Source organism: Prionailurus bengalensis, chromosome F2, assembly GCF_016509475.1.
Source record: "Prionailurus bengalensis isolate Pbe53 chromosome F2, Fcat_Pben_1.1_paternal_pri, whole genome shotgun sequence".
In the NCBI taxonomy this organism is placed as follows: domain Eukaryota; kingdom Metazoa; phylum Chordata; class Mammalia; order Carnivora; family Felidae; genus Prionailurus; species Prionailurus bengalensis.
This window is the reverse complement of record NC_057353.1, coordinates 68,100,678-68,115,735: the sequence shown is the minus strand read 5'-3', so window position 1 is coordinate 68,115,735 and position 15,058 is coordinate 68,100,678. Positions and strand designations below refer to the sequence as shown.

Genomic DNA, 15,058 nt, shown 5'->3' with positions numbered 1-15,058 from the left:
GAGAGGGAGACACAGAATCTGGAACAGGCTCCGGGCTCTCAGCTGTCAGCAGAGAGCCTGACGCAGGGCTCAAACCCGTGAACCGTGAGATCATGACCTGAGCCGAGGTCTCACTCTTAAGTGACTGAGCCACCCAGGCGCCCTTTAAAAATGAACTTTGAATGCCCTTGTGTCTATTTCCAAAAGTACCTGGAAAACCAAAAATAATAAATGACATAAAGAAGGAGAAAAAAGGGTTCGCTCATCAAGGCCAGCTTTAACAATTCTGCTTTGTCCTTTTGGGTACAACAGTGAATTCATTAGAATGTGAGGACCCATTACTGAAGTGACCCTGAACAATCGCCAAGTCAGAGTTGTGGGAAAGGAGATTATTGTATCAAATAGGAGGTCATCCTCAAGTCTAAGATTCTTTGAGTCTGAGGGATTACCACTCCACACCACCCTGAAAATCACAAATGTTTTGATTCAATCTCTGTAGAAGGTACACCTTGCCAAGGGAAAAAAAAAAAACAAAACAAAAAACGATGATTATATATCCCACTTTATGTTGACATAATCTTTTAAAATCATTTTTTAGCCGGGGCGCTTTCATTCGGTTAAGCATCTGACTTCGGCCCAGGTCATGATCTCACGGTTCATGGGTTTGAGCCCCATGTTGGGCTCTGTGCTGACAGCTCAAAGCGTGGAGCCTGCTTCAGATTCTGTGTTTCCCTTTCTCTCTCTCTCTCTCTCTCTCTCTCTCTCTCTCTCTCCCTCTCAAAAATAAAAAAAATTACAAAAATTTTTTTAACTATTTTTTAACTTATGAAATGTGGGTACTGGATCACATTCTTTATCTGCAACTCTGAAATCCAAAGAGCTCTCAAAGAAAATATATGCATGTCTACACACACATGCGTGCACATAGTAACTCCCCTGGCAGCAAACTCTGATCTCACCTGAAGCCATTTGGAGTCAAAACCTGATCAGTCAAGATCGGGGGCTATAGATGGTCCTTATTTATCTCATTTGCATGACAATTCATAAATTTTGCTGCAGAAATATTAACGTGTGCTGATCACGTAATGCTAATTGAGACCCTACTAAAGTGTTGTATACAATCTACACGCCATGTTAATTTCTTACATTTGAAAAACGCAGCATTCTGAAACAAATCCAGCCCTAAAGATTTTAGACAAGGGATTGTGGACCTCAACTTAGAACTAGCTATACATACATGTAAGAATCCGTCTGGTAAGTTTGCTATAACAGGCTTTTTGAAAATGCAATTGTGAATCTCCGGGGACATAGATTGACCAGGAGTCTTATGTAAAACTACATGAAGTCAAGTTATGATGAAATTCTGCTCTTTTGGACTTTTGAGTTTCTAAGCTGTGTGGTTTGTGTGGTTTGTTTGGCCCTTTGTTTCCCATTGTGAACGTGGTTCAGCGCTGCTCGATCTGCTGATTCAAACATGGATGATATTTGTAAGCTGCTACGAAGTACAGGTTATTCCAGCCAACCAGGAGCCAAAAGACCACCCAACTATCCTGAGAGTTATTTCCGGAGAGTGCCTATCAATGAAGCCTTCATCAGTATGGTCATTGGTCGACTGAGATCTGATGATATTTACAACCAGGTGGGGATCAAATCTACCAACATCTTCGTTGTTTGAAAGATTGATTTCACTTCCCTCCTCAGTTACTCCTTCCCTTCCTTATTCCTCAGAAGAACAAAAGCACCTAAAAAAGCCCAAACTTTTTGAGGTCTACTATAGTTTGGTAGAGGAAAAAGGGATAGTAACTTGGGAAGAATTTGAGATTTCAGGGAGAGGAGGGGATTTGAACTATATTTGGAAAAAAGATCATTCTCTCAGCCATTACATTCAACATAGAGTTACTGAGTGTGTGTTACATGCCTGTCCACAAGCTGGGTGCTGGGAGGCCATCGCTGACAAAGACAGGTCATGGTCCCTGCCCATAATGAGCTTGTAGCTGAGAAAAGAAGACAGACAAGTAAAGGAATTACTGTAAAGCAAGGTGAGTGATAGCTTGGGGGAAGCACAGGGTGCCACGGAGCGTACAACAGGGCAACAGATTGCAGCAGGTGGCGAAGGGGACGTGAGGTCACTACGAGGAGGCGGCTTGAGCAGGGCCGTGAAGACCCTGTGACATTTAGAAGTTACCTCCCTTTCCTCTCCAGTATGTGTATCGCTCATGTAAGAGGGCACCAAGGAAAATTAGCACGTGACTTCAATTTCCTGAAGAAAACCATAATTTTAGGGGCACCTGACTGGCTCAGTCAATAGAGCATGTGATGCTTGACCTCAGGGTTGTGAATTCAAGTCCCCACATTGCATGTGGAGATGACCTTAAAATAAAATCTTCAAAACAAAACAAAACAAAAAAAGATACATAATTTTATGTATCAGGTATTTTTCTTACCAAAGAATTGGACCCATAACAGCCGGGTATCATTTGTCACAGAGCACAGCTGCCCTACCCAGTTCTGCAAGTACCCGGTTAGTTTTCTTTATGAATATCATAAGTATCAATAAAAGAGGTTTGTGTGTGTGTTTTAAAAACGGCTCAAAATCAGGAGCCACCTGCAGATACTGGGTCTTCATAATTTGTTGCCATTTATTGAGAATTCGGTACCAACCAGAATCCTAGTTGATTTTCTTCATGAACTGTTCTCTCTCTCCTCAGAACAGTCCTGCAGAGTGGACAACATTATCCTCGTGTTGCTGTTGAGAAAAATAAGGCTTAGGGCGCTTCATAATTTTTCACAAGGTCATGTAACTAAGTATCAGAACCCGAATTTGAACTTGGGTCTATACGACTTCAGGGGCCATGCTACTTCTCACTGCCTGTCTTTACCCCTTCTGCCTCGTATGGGGTCCATCTTGTCCGTGTCTTGAGGCAGTGAGTTTCAGTTTTCTCTTGCCCCATGACCGTACTAACACAGGGCCTCGGCTGTGGTATGCTGTGTACCCACCCCACTCGCTGCCCAGCACCTGCCCCGTCCCTGGTCATGGTGGGTTGGACAGGGGCAGTCACTTGACCCAGGACGGATCGGATTCCCTGTTAGGTGATTTGGAATGGGGCCCCAGAAACATCATCTGCACGTGGGTTTACTCCTCACACGCAAAATTTGGAATTTGGGGGCAGCGCCATTCTCCCACGTGTAAGATGAGAGGAGCAAGGGAGAAGGGGCAAACACATCAAGGGGTGGAAACGGTGAAGGCTTTGTGGCCCACAGCTCCAGACCCTTCCTGTAGCCCGGCCACACTCCTGCCTGTGGGTTCCCTGCCACGTCGCCGTGTCCACCCTCGTAGCAATTTCCTCCCTTTGTGTTTGTGGTCCTTGAGGTGACGCGTACTGTGTGCAGCCAGGTCACCGACCCATGTGGTGATGGAGCCCTGGGATGCACCAGCACCTGAAAGGCAGGCAGTGGAACACCCAGCAAAGCAGGGCAACAGGGGTGGCGTCTGGGAACCTTGAGAGAACTGAAGTGAGAGTGTGAAACAGAGGCTGTTGGAGCAGCGTGATTGTGAGGTGACGAGCGACTTGGAGAGATCATAGACGATGGTGCAGGGCACGTTTCAGGGAGCTGTAGAATGAACAGGAAGTGAGAAAAAGGGGACCGGGTGTGGGGTCTGTCAGTTCTGAAAGACTGTCTGTGATAGAAAGACCCAGAGGGGCGCCTGGGTGGCTCAGTCAGTTGAGCGTCCAACTTCGGCTCAGGTCATGATCGCATGGTTCGTGGGTTCAAGCCCTGTGTCGGGTCCTGTGCTGACAGCTCAGAGCCTGGAGCCTGCTTTGGATTCTGTGTCTCCCTCTGCCTCTGCCCCTCCCCAGCTTGTGCTCTGTCTCTGTGTCTCAAAAATAAATAAACGTTAAAAAAAATTTTTTTTAAGAGAGACCCAGAAATGGACAACTAGCAGGAGACATGGGGGTAAAACATTTTTCTCCTCCTGAGGCAAAGACTTCAAGTTGCAGTTGAGTCAGGGGCTGGAGGGAAGAGAATGCTGTGTGGTTAGCAAGAAGAACGGCCCTGGTTGTATTGTACTCTAATGAGGCCACAGTCTGAGGATCGCATGCGGGGTCCAATTCCCAGAGGGGATGGACTCTTGAGAGACTGGGACGTCCTGGAACCACATCATTTACTGGGCACGTGTATCAGTTCACAAGTCACCAACAGCTGCCTCTTCAGGGTGTTGTCTCTGTGTTGCAGGTCTCCGCATATCCTTTGCCAGAACACCGCAGCACGGCCCTGGCCACTCAGGCCGCCATGCTGTACGTGACCCTCTACTTTGAACCTGCCATTCTTCACACCCATCAAGCGAAAATGAGAGAGATTGTGGACAAGTACTTTCCAGACAACTGGGCAAGTATCACCATTAGTCTTTTTGTCCTCTGGAATAGTCCTGTTAGGGTACCAACTCTGCGTTCTTTTGGCCTTTAGCCCAGAGATCAGAATGTTGTAAACGAGACATTAAGTCACATTGGCGAAACTACTCTAAGTGTGTGGAGAATCTCCTGAATCATGACATGAGGGAGTAAGTCAGTAAAACTTGGTGAAGAGCCCATGGGTTTGTTTTTTCTCTCTTAAATGGATACTCTGAAGGTAAAACCCTATATTGAAATGTTCTCGCTTTAGCTGCTGAATTGTAACTGTTTCACATGCAGTGAAACATACTTTCTTCTTTTCTATTTTATGAATCTAAGCTTACAAAATTAATCTGTTACTTTACGAATAGGAGTGTTACTTTAATAATAAGTTTTATCTATCTGTAAGCTAACGTCGATGGGGCTGTTAAAGTTTATATTGTTGCAGAGATGTGCTTGTGACTTTTTAACATTGTGTCACTCAAAACTCAATTCTTTAAAAAAAATTTTTTTTAATGTTCATGTATTTTTGAGAGAGAGACATAGAATGTGAGCAGGGGAGGGTCAGAAAGAGAGGGAGACACAGAATCAGCAACAGGGTCCAGGCTCCGAGCTGTCAGCACAGAGCCCGATGCGGGGCTCGAACTCACGAACCGCCAGATCATGACCTGAGCTGAAGTGGGACACTTAACCTACCGAGCCACCCAGGTGCCCCAAAACTCAAATCTTAAAAACATAAGGCTGACTTGACGTACTCAGTGTAGATGAGATGTTCTCCTTGTACGTAGAGGTTTTGATAAAGTACAGTGAATTGGATCCTGATCTCAGGGAACAGATTCTGTTTCACTTCTTATCAGTCATTGAATCACAGACTGTGATTAGGGAGCCTGCAGTGAGATGTGATGCTTCCTACCCACGAACGCATCATGCTTATAAGCTAGGAGCTGAGCAAACAGAAGGAAAACTCTGATAATCTGGTTTCATTTGCTAAACATAATAAAGAGTTTCGACCATAGTGCTACAATGAGAAACAGTAACACATTTAGTGTTAAGGAAGGTCAAAACCCACTTATGTGAAGCTTACAAGAGACCCTCCTGAAAAACACCCCTGACATGCTAAAAATGAAAGAATTTAAAAAGCGAGTGAGATGCCAGGCAAATGCCACCCAGTAAAAATCCAGTAAGAAAATACTTACATCACACCATAGAGACCTTTAAAGAAAAACCTGCGTAGGGATAAAGAGGGCTCATGTATGATATTAAAAAGAATAATCCAGGGTGCTTGGGTGGCTCACTTGGTTAAGCGTCTGAGTCTTCAGTTTTGGCTCAGGTCATGATCTCACGGTTTCATGAGTTCAAGCCCCACATCAGGCTCTGCGCTGGTGGTACAGAGCCTGCTTGGGATTCTCTCTCTCTCCCTCTCTCTCTACTCCTCCACTTCCCATGCTGTCTCTCTCTCTCTCAAAATTAATAAATAAACTTAAAAAATTTTTTAGGAAAGAATAATGCAAGGTAAATTCATACCCAGTGACATACTCAAAATACATAAAGCAAAAACTCAAAATAACCTATAAAAGTTGAGAAAACCATAATCATGATGGGAAATTTTAATATACCTCTTTCTGTACATAATCCTGCTCTCCCAAAAATACATGATAGACGTTCTGTGTGTATTTGAAAGGATACATATACAAGTTGGGTAACATTAGATCACAAAGTTAAGAAAGCTTTAAAAAACGATGTTAGTCTACAGACTGTATTCTCTTACTGTAACTCAATTAAATTAGAAACCAACACTTAAAAGATATTTTTAAATGTTTAGAAAAAACTAACTTTTGTGTTCAGGAGGAAATCACAATATAAATGAAGAAATATCAAAACACTACAAAGCGAAGCTTACGAGAATGACTAAAAACTGTTCCTTTTTTTTTTAATTTTTTTTTCAACGTTTATTTATTTTTGGGACAGAGAGAGACAGAGCATGAATGGGGGAGGGGCAGAGAGAGAGGGAGACACACAATCGGAAACAGGCTCCAGGCTCCGAGCCGTCAGCCCAGAGCCCGACGCGGGGCTCGAACTCACGGACCGCGAGATCGTGACCTGGCTGAAGTCGGACGCTTAACCGACTGCGCCACCCAGGCGCCCCTAAAAACTGTTCTTAAAGGTAAATGTTGGCGCGCCTGGGTGGCTCAGCCTGTTAAGCGTACGACTTGAGCTCAGGTCATGATCTCGTGGTTTGTGGGTTTGAGCCCCGCATCAGGCTCTGTGCTGACAGCTCAGAACCTGGAGCCCACTTCAGATTGTGCGTCTCCCTCTCTCTCTGCCCCTTCTCCCACTTGTACTCTGTCTCTCTCTCTCTCTCTCTCTCAAAAATAAACGTTTAACAAAAAACTAAAAGATCAATACCACAAAGGCTGGTTTTTTGAAGAGTAATAAAAACATATTTTGCAACGCTGATCAGAGAGAGGGAGAGAGAAGGCAAGTTTACATATGTGAAGATTGAAAAAGCAGACCCGAGATACAATAAAGAAGTTTCGAAGTTATCAGAAGACCTACGAACAACTTTATGCCGATACCTTGGAAGACTCTGAAAAATGGAAAATTCTCTCAAAAATACAACGACTAGATCTGATTCGAGAAGAAAAGGGAAGCATGACAAGCCCAGTGACTGTTGAAGAAATGGAGCTGGGGATCCGCCTCCCTGCTCAGCCACTCCCACCAAAAAGAGCACCCCCGGGACCGCAGGATGTCACAGGCAACCCTGAGCAAAGCTTCAAGGACAAATAATCGCAATTTTGTACAGACTCAAGTGGGTGGGTGAGGAACCCCAAAAGGAACGCTTTGTTTCCTTTACTCGAAGGATTCTCAAGTGAACTGGGGAGCCCTAGGGGTCCCCAAGGCTCATTCCAGGGGTCCGTGAGGTAGAAACAGAGTGAAGTGCTCTGCGCCTTGCCCTGTCCCCCTTTGCCAAGTCCACACGGCACTCCCAGGGGCCCCGAGGCAGGCAGCGCGGGAGACCCACTGCGGAATCCGGATCCAAGCCCGGCTGTCTTCAGTCAGGCCAGACGCTGCAGAGACTCGAAGAAACCGAAAGGCGATGCCACGCGTCTCACAAGACGTTTTGGGAAAGCCTTTAGTCTGATTTTTTTTTTTTTTTAATTAAAAACAGTTTTCTGTTAGCATGTAATGGGTGTACTGTTACCTGAAGTGAATAAGTATTTTTTGAAATGTCTCGACTGTGATGTGTAATAGGATAAATATCAATAGATAGAACCCCATTTGAAAAAAACACAAGAAGTCCTTGGGAGTTTTCAGTAACTTTGAGTTGCGTAAAAGCTGAGGTGAAAATGTTTGAGAACGCCACTGTTCAGTCAGTCTGCTTTTCTGTCAACCCTGATTTAGTCGTTTTTCCATAAATGGCTTTTGTAGCCCTTGTTCCAAAGTGCTCCTAAGAAAGAATGCTTACCTATATCTTTGGCAAATCGGGGTTTTTCATTGCGGTGGAATTTGAACCAGAGGGAGTGGGCAGTGTTTTCTGTAACTCTGCCTGCAGACGAGTAGGTATTTAACACACTGGATGAATGTGTCCTCTTTCAGGTAATTAGTATTTACATGGGGATCACAGTTAATCTAGCAGATGCTTGGGATCCTTACAAAGCTGCAAAGACTGCTTTAAACAATACTCTGGACCTTTCGAACGTCAGAGAACAGGTAGGTGCTGGCCAACGGAGAAGGATTCTGTCACAGCTACAAGCCTGCTTTATGGCGTGGGAAATGAGTAGAGTTCCCAAGGAATTTGGAAAATGTCCACATAGACATTTTAGTGCAGTGACGAATGAAAGGTGAATTTTGCGCATCCTAATAAGATAGGTTATGACAGATTTTGTAACCTATGTGGTATATGTAAAGGGGAGGCTTGGGTCTTAAGATCCAGCGTCCTAAGACAAATCGGTATGTCACGTGGCCCCAGCTGACTTTGTTTATTCTTGTCGATGTGGATGGAATGGCTTTCACGGGTAGCTGGAATTTTAGTGTTTTCATTGGTAGGATGCATGTTGAGGATGGTAACTGAGCATACGCAATACGTCCTGTCACTGTAATTTCTATTTATGTTTTAAATTTATTTAATTTATTTTAATTTTTTGGTGCAAGAAGGTGTTTTTATTAAAGCACGGGGACAGGACCTGTAAGCAGAAAGAGCTGCCCCGTCACTGTAATTTAAATTTATCATTTCTGATGTATGAAACCAGCAAGAAGACTGAAGACCTTCCTCTCCTTAAAGTTTAAATGCTTACAGTCTATCTCTTTGATAAGAGCTCAAGGCAGGAGGAAATTCCTAAGTAAACAGAGCCATACAAATCTTTTTTTGGGCAGTATCCTTGACATTTCTAAGTTATCTTCCTCAGCCTGGCTGTCTGAGTTCTTGAGTTTCCGGGGCAGATAGAACGACATTGAGTCCAAGAACTTCAGCATGTTTTATTCAAGTAAATTACATTCCATAAATAATGCATAAAATAATTTCAACTTCATGTCTCCTGGAAATATATTAGAGAAAGTGATGCTTCTGATGCTTACTGGCATCAGAGCATTAATTTTTTCATTACTGTAATTAGTTTCCAAAATTGCCTTTTCTCTCTGGTGCCACTTTAAGAAGATTTCAGGATTGTCTGATGAAACACCTTGTGGTAGTTTTAAACTAACCTGATGAGGTTAATGATGTTTAACATGTAACTCTTGCTTCAGAGAAAGTAGAATGACCCAAATCCCCAAAGGCTGGTTTGAAAATTCACTGGATTGAAAAATATGCAGAGGTGTATTTTTGTTGTGCTCTCGTCTGCCTGTAGAAGCCTCTTCTCCTGGATATTTCTGCCCTGCCTCCTTTGTCAAGAATCATGGGAAGAATAGACAGTTGAGCCTATGTTTCTTTTCTATCCAAGTTGAGAACAGAAGGGGCCCTGGGAACCACTGGATACAGTTCTTTAGTTGACATTTGAAGAAACCAGGAGGGAGAGGTTAACCCCAAAGTCAAACCAATATCTAATCATAGCTAGAGGTAGGAGGTAGGATTCTCTTGGTTCTGAGTCCAATGCTCTTTTCAAAAGTGTCCAACGGGGCGTCTGGGTGGCTCAGTTAAGTGTCCGACTTCGGCTCAGGTCATGATCTCACAGTTTGTGAGTTCAAGCCCCGCATCGGGCTCTGTGCTGATGGCTCAGAGCCTGGAGCCTGCCTCGGATTCTGTGTCTCCCTCTCTCTCTGCCCCTCCCCCCTCACGCTCTGTCTCTCTCTCCTAAAAAATAAACATTAAGAAAAAAATGTCCAACAAACCACTTGCCTCTGAGTCTTACCAACTATGGTCCACATGTTATTCACCTCCTGTAGAAATGTTATTATTTGTCAATGGGTTCATCTGTATGGGATTCATTTTCTAGGAAAGTAATTTTCTCTTTTTGAAAATGTAATTCAGGCTTTTTCTTTTTCAAAGTCAAGCAGATACGCTACCGTCAGTGAAAGAGTGCACACTCAAGTGCAACAATTTCTGAAAGAAGGGTATTTAAGGGAAGAGATGGTTCTGGACAATATCCCAAGGCTCCTGAACTGCCTGAGAGACTGTAACGTGGCCATCCGATGGCTGATGCTTCACACAGCAGACTCAGGTAATGGGCGAAAGGTGTGCCCATCTGTATGGCTCCACTTAAAGGCTTTCAGAGCTAAGATATGCCCCGCGGTGCAAAAATTGTTTAGCCTTTGGATGAGAATCAAGTGGCTTTTTAAGTTAGTCATTTTTGTGTCTACTTGGACAAGTCAACAGGTCCCCTGAATAGGCCCCTTTGTCAGGTTTGATTATCCGGGATTATCCCAGTAGGTCCAGTATAATCACGAGGGTCCTTAAATCGGGAAGAGGGAGGCAGAAGAGTCAAAACTAGAGAGGTGGAGTCATGAAAAAGCCTCAACAGACCATTCCTGGCTTTAAAGATGGAAGGGGCTACAAGCCATGGAATATGGTGGCCTCTAGATGCTGAAAAAGATAAGGAAACAGGATTTCCCCAGAGCCTCCAGAAGGAGCCTGCAGAAGGAGCATAGGCCTGCTGCCTCCTTGATTTTAGCCCAGTGACACCCATTTCAGATTTCTCCTCTCTGGAGCTGTAAGAGAATACGTTTGTGTCCTTTTAAGCCATTACGTTTGTGGTAATTTGTTACAGCAGGAAACTAATTGAAGAGCCAAGCCAGTAAATAAGAGCCAGATGTGTAAAACGGACACTTAGTGGGATTTCGTCCAGAGCAGGAGAGAAATGTTGCTTGGGGTAGTGGGTGAAGGTGGCTGGGGAAGGCTCCATACAGGAGGCAGGAAGGATTCTGAAGTAAAAAGAAGTTCTAGACTGGAGAAATGATGGGGGGAAAAGGTACGATTTTGGAAGTACAGGAAGCCATGGGCCCACAGAGTTGATAAACAGACTGAACCTGAGTGCCTCATAAAGGTAGATCAGGTCTAACCTTTTCTGGCCCACAGTCCTCTTGGAGATGCTATTGGCCGTCAAGTTCGTTTGCTTCACAGGTTGTATGAAATGCCTTCACAGGGTCTGTGAGCCTATGACTTAAGAAGCTCCCGATTTAATGAAAAAACAAGTAGGTTGGACTAACCTGAGCTTGTTCAGAGCTGACACAGTTCCTCGTACTCAGTGAAGGCTGGATCAGTGTTAGTTAACCAATGGCTTCCCCCACCCAGAGCTGCGTGCCCTTCCCGCTAAGCATGGCTGTCATCCAGCGGCCCCGTGAAGCCTCCTGCTTTTTGTTTTTCATCAACAAACTTTGCTTGAGAGCCACCCTGAGACAGGTACTGCCTTCAACACGTGTTCTTTCAGATAAGGCAGTATCTCAAAGTAAACTGTCCACTCCAGATTACTCTGCAGCCTCCCCTGGTAACACAGAGCCCGTCTCACAGCTCTTCCAGGCAAGATGTTCTTTCCTCTAGCTTCCATCTGGTCCCACTTCCTGTGGGTGCTAGGCAGCGAAAACAGCAGGGGGACGTCTTCATCCTTTGTATCTTTGGAAATATGTGGAGTTTCTCCTCAGCTTTCTCTCTTCATCCTGGAAATCTCTTTCTTGAAAAATGCTGCTTTCCAGTTTTTGGTTTTGTTTTTTGTTTTTTTTTTTTTTTCCATTTGGCTTCTTTGCCTCGATCCCTCTCCAGTTTACATTCGCTCACAGCATGAGCACCGTGGCCGAGGTTTAATCGTCCAATGGATCTGGTGTTGGTTAGTCGCGTTTAGTCAGTCCATAAACTCCAGTTCTAATTTGAGGATTCTACCACACTGACTCAGTTTATAATCTTTACCAAAGTCTTCCATGCTCAAGCACATGAACAACTCAGGCCCTCGCTTTATCGTTATCATAAAACCAACTGTGGTTTTCCAGAGACTCAGCCTCCTCCTCACCTTCGCTGTGAGCCAGGAGTCTCCTGGATTTGGACCCTTCCAGGGACAACCTCGTCTTGCCAGTGGTCTGTGCATTTATCTTCAGCCACGTCTGTTTCCCATTTTTGTGCCTGGCAATTGTCTGACCTGATTGCACAGGTCACGATTTACCAGAAACAAGTGATTTACCTGATGGTGAGTCATGCGTGGGAAAGATAAGTGCTTATTTAGTTTCTGTGGTGTTCGGGTCATGATGTGCAGGAAGGAGAGCATATATTCTTTACCTTCCCTCCTGTTGGCCTCCTGGAGGCACTTCCCCCAGGCTTTGGAACCCTGTTCTGCAGCTTGCTTTTTCTCATTCAACGGCATATCATGGATGACATTCCACGTCAGGGCGTTCGGTTGTACTTAACTTCATGGCGTAGATCTACTGTAATTGATTTCGTCACGCATTATTGATTCTCATCTTGCTTATTACTTTTTCAAATGCTCCAAATGAGTGAAAATGGAGGCACGTTTTTAATAATTCATCTTAGATTTCATATTTTCTGCACAGCGAATAAATTGGGAACTCTTTTCTTCCTGTTTCTAGCTTATGACCCAAACAACAAACGCCTTCGTCAAATCAAGGACCAGATTCTAACAGACTCTAGATACAATCCCAAGATCCTCTTTCAGTTGCTGTTGGACACTGCACAATTTGAGTTTATACTCAAAGAGGTAAAGATCTTTAATGAATAATCGCCAACATCTTAGTTTTTCTGTGCTTAAAAATATTTTTAAAGGGTTGAGATTCAATAACGAGTCATAGTCTTTGATTCAGGCTACAGATTCTAGCAGTCTGAGATCGTTCTTATACTAAAAGGACAGGATTAAACATTTACCAGGCATTTAGTGCCTACTGCCATTGGGGATACAGTGATGGGGAAAATTGCACAGGACCATGGAGGTGACAGTCTAGTGAGGAATGTGGACATTAATCAGAGAATCGCACTAATGAAAACGTAAATACAAACTGAGATACGTGCTCTAAGGGAAAGGAACATTGTTCTCTGAGTACCTAAAATCCCTGAGAAGAGAAGCAGGAGCTTCTGAAGGGACCTGAAGAAGGAACCTGTTGGAGTTAGCTAAGACAAAGGTCGGAAGCATTCTGGAGACCATTGCAGAGAGAGGACAGAATATGCCCGAATCCTCTTGGGTAGGGAACAGCATGACCAGTTCAAGGACCAGAAAGAACAGTTGGCTAGAGGGGAGAGAATGAGATAAAAGTGATACGAGATGAGGTCGAAAGGTGGGCATGTAGGCCTTGTAGGATTTCAGTCTTCATCTGCAAAGCCATGAGAACCTGTTAGAAAGGGCTTTTAAGTAGGGTGGATGATTTGTGTTTAAACAAGGTCCACTCAGGGATTTTAAGGATTTTGAGCTCCCTGAAGGAAATTCTAAGGTTGATTAGTCTTATGCCTAAAAGAGCTTCTGTGGGCATAATAAAAATGGTTGATACCCAGGAGTGCCTAGGTTCTATAACCAGTAGCCTTGGCGGTTCGGATCAGGTGGGCCAGGAGCTAGCCATGGACGTTAAGGCCCATTCCAAACTGATATTCTCCTTGCCTCAGTCTGGTTAGTGGTCTGCCGGTTTTTTCTTTATCTTCTAGGTGCGAGGACACTGTGTTCCCCCGTTCAGTAGCTAAGGAAAAGTACATGCTGATTAATAACATCATGCACTTGCGTGTGTTGAGTGTTATTCAGTAACCTGTCTCGGTATAATTTTGTAAGATCAGAGAAACGCTACCCCTTTTTGATCTCTTTAAGAGTTGTTCATGTTTTCCCTCTCAATAGCAAGTCATTATTGAATACCTGCTCTGTTCCCAGCTAGGTGCTAGGAATTCAAAAATGAACAAGGCATGTCCCTCCCATCCAGGAGCTCTCAGTACAGTGGGGAAGAGAGACAGATTAAGCCAAAATGAGAGACCAAGAAAGATCCAAGAGCAGGAACCAGGCATCTTATTTGTTGGTCAAAGCAAACTTCAGAGGCAAGTGAGAGTCACCCCAAGGAATCAGTGCACTCCGTCCAGTTAGGATCCTGAAGCAGGACGCCAGTCACCCAAGAGTTCTGTAGCTCAATATTGTTGTGTGGGAATCAGGACAGATCTGGGTCATCTGCCCGACCACGCCTGCGTTTCTAATCGTTAATCTTTTTCTGGAATCTGTTGGAATAGAATGGGCAGCTTCCTTCTGTCTGTTCTATTGGAGAGAAAAGAAGACCAACTCATTAAAGATCTTCAAAAGAGAAGGATCTGGTAGAAAGATAAAAATAACTGCCCAATACAAATTGAGCAAAACAAAGATATATTTAATGTCTGACATTTCAGCTCGGTTCTTTAACCTTTATCTCTATCTCTCCCACCTCCCATCCCAACCCTTTTTCCAGAATCACCTTCCGATTCTCTTAGAAACACACTAATTAGACCTGTGTTTCTTCTAATCTTTTGATGAAGGTGCATCTCTTAACTTGAGAACCATCCCCTATCCCAAATTCCATCTTACCAGATATGAAACTTGTGAGGTCAACCTGGGAATGAGTGTCTGAAGGGTTTCAAGCTATTAGGTCTGTAATGAAGGCCTCACAGTGTTATTTTTGTCACTGCTGCTTTGTGAAATGGCATTGATCGGTCCTAGGCATTCAAAAAGACAGGATGGACTCTATAAATAATTCCTACTGTTCCTCACCCTGCCTGATCACTAAGATTCCTCTTTCTCTGGCCCCACAAAATTCCACCAGTCTTTATCCTTTCATCTACAATGAAGTCTTCGTCTTTTAACATTCAGTTCGATGCTGAGGAATGAAGAATTTCTTAAGAGAAAAATCAGTATATTCTCATATTTACCTCTTAGGATCCCAGTGAAATAAATCCCTGTAGTTTTGCGACACACTTTAAATAGGTTTTTAAAATTTGTTTCAAGGGGGGAAAAAGCAAAACCTTGAGTTATACCATTTCCTCCTCTGCTCAACTCTTTACAGGCCTTTAATTTTATGAAGGAGTGAATTAATAAACAGACTTACTGTGTGATCCAAAAGAAAAGATTTTTGTGGGTAATTTAATTCATTCTCCACTCATCAGACAAGGATCATGCTCAGCCTTCCCTGACCTATTTTAAATAGATGCAACCACAGAAATTATTACTTGCAAAGGACCTTCGAGCAGTGACCACCAAATTTAATTTCACATTAAAAATGCTGGTTCCTGGGTCTACCCAAGACCTTTTGAACCAGAATCT

At 43.8% G+C, this 15,058-nt stretch overlaps 1 protein-coding gene across 2 annotated transcripts in view; it reads left to right on the top strand.

Moving 5' to 3' along the window:
* Positions 1-15,058, top strand: part of WASHC5 (WASH complex subunit 5) — a 64,863-nt gene that overhangs the window by 11,108 nt on the left and 38,697 nt on the right. For both annotated transcript variants that reach the window (XM_043601742.1, XM_043601743.1), the window contains 5 exons: positions 1,429-1,618; positions 4,216-4,368; positions 7,968-8,081; positions 9,853-10,024; positions 12,375-12,502. In XM_043601742.1, coding sequence (XP_043457677.1) covers positions 1,429-1,618; positions 4,216-4,368; positions 7,968-8,081; positions 9,853-10,024; positions 12,375-12,502 — 757 coding nt within the window. The remainder of the gene's footprint in view (positions 1-1,428; positions 1,619-4,215; positions 4,369-7,967; positions 8,082-9,852; positions 10,025-12,374; positions 12,503-15,058) is intronic.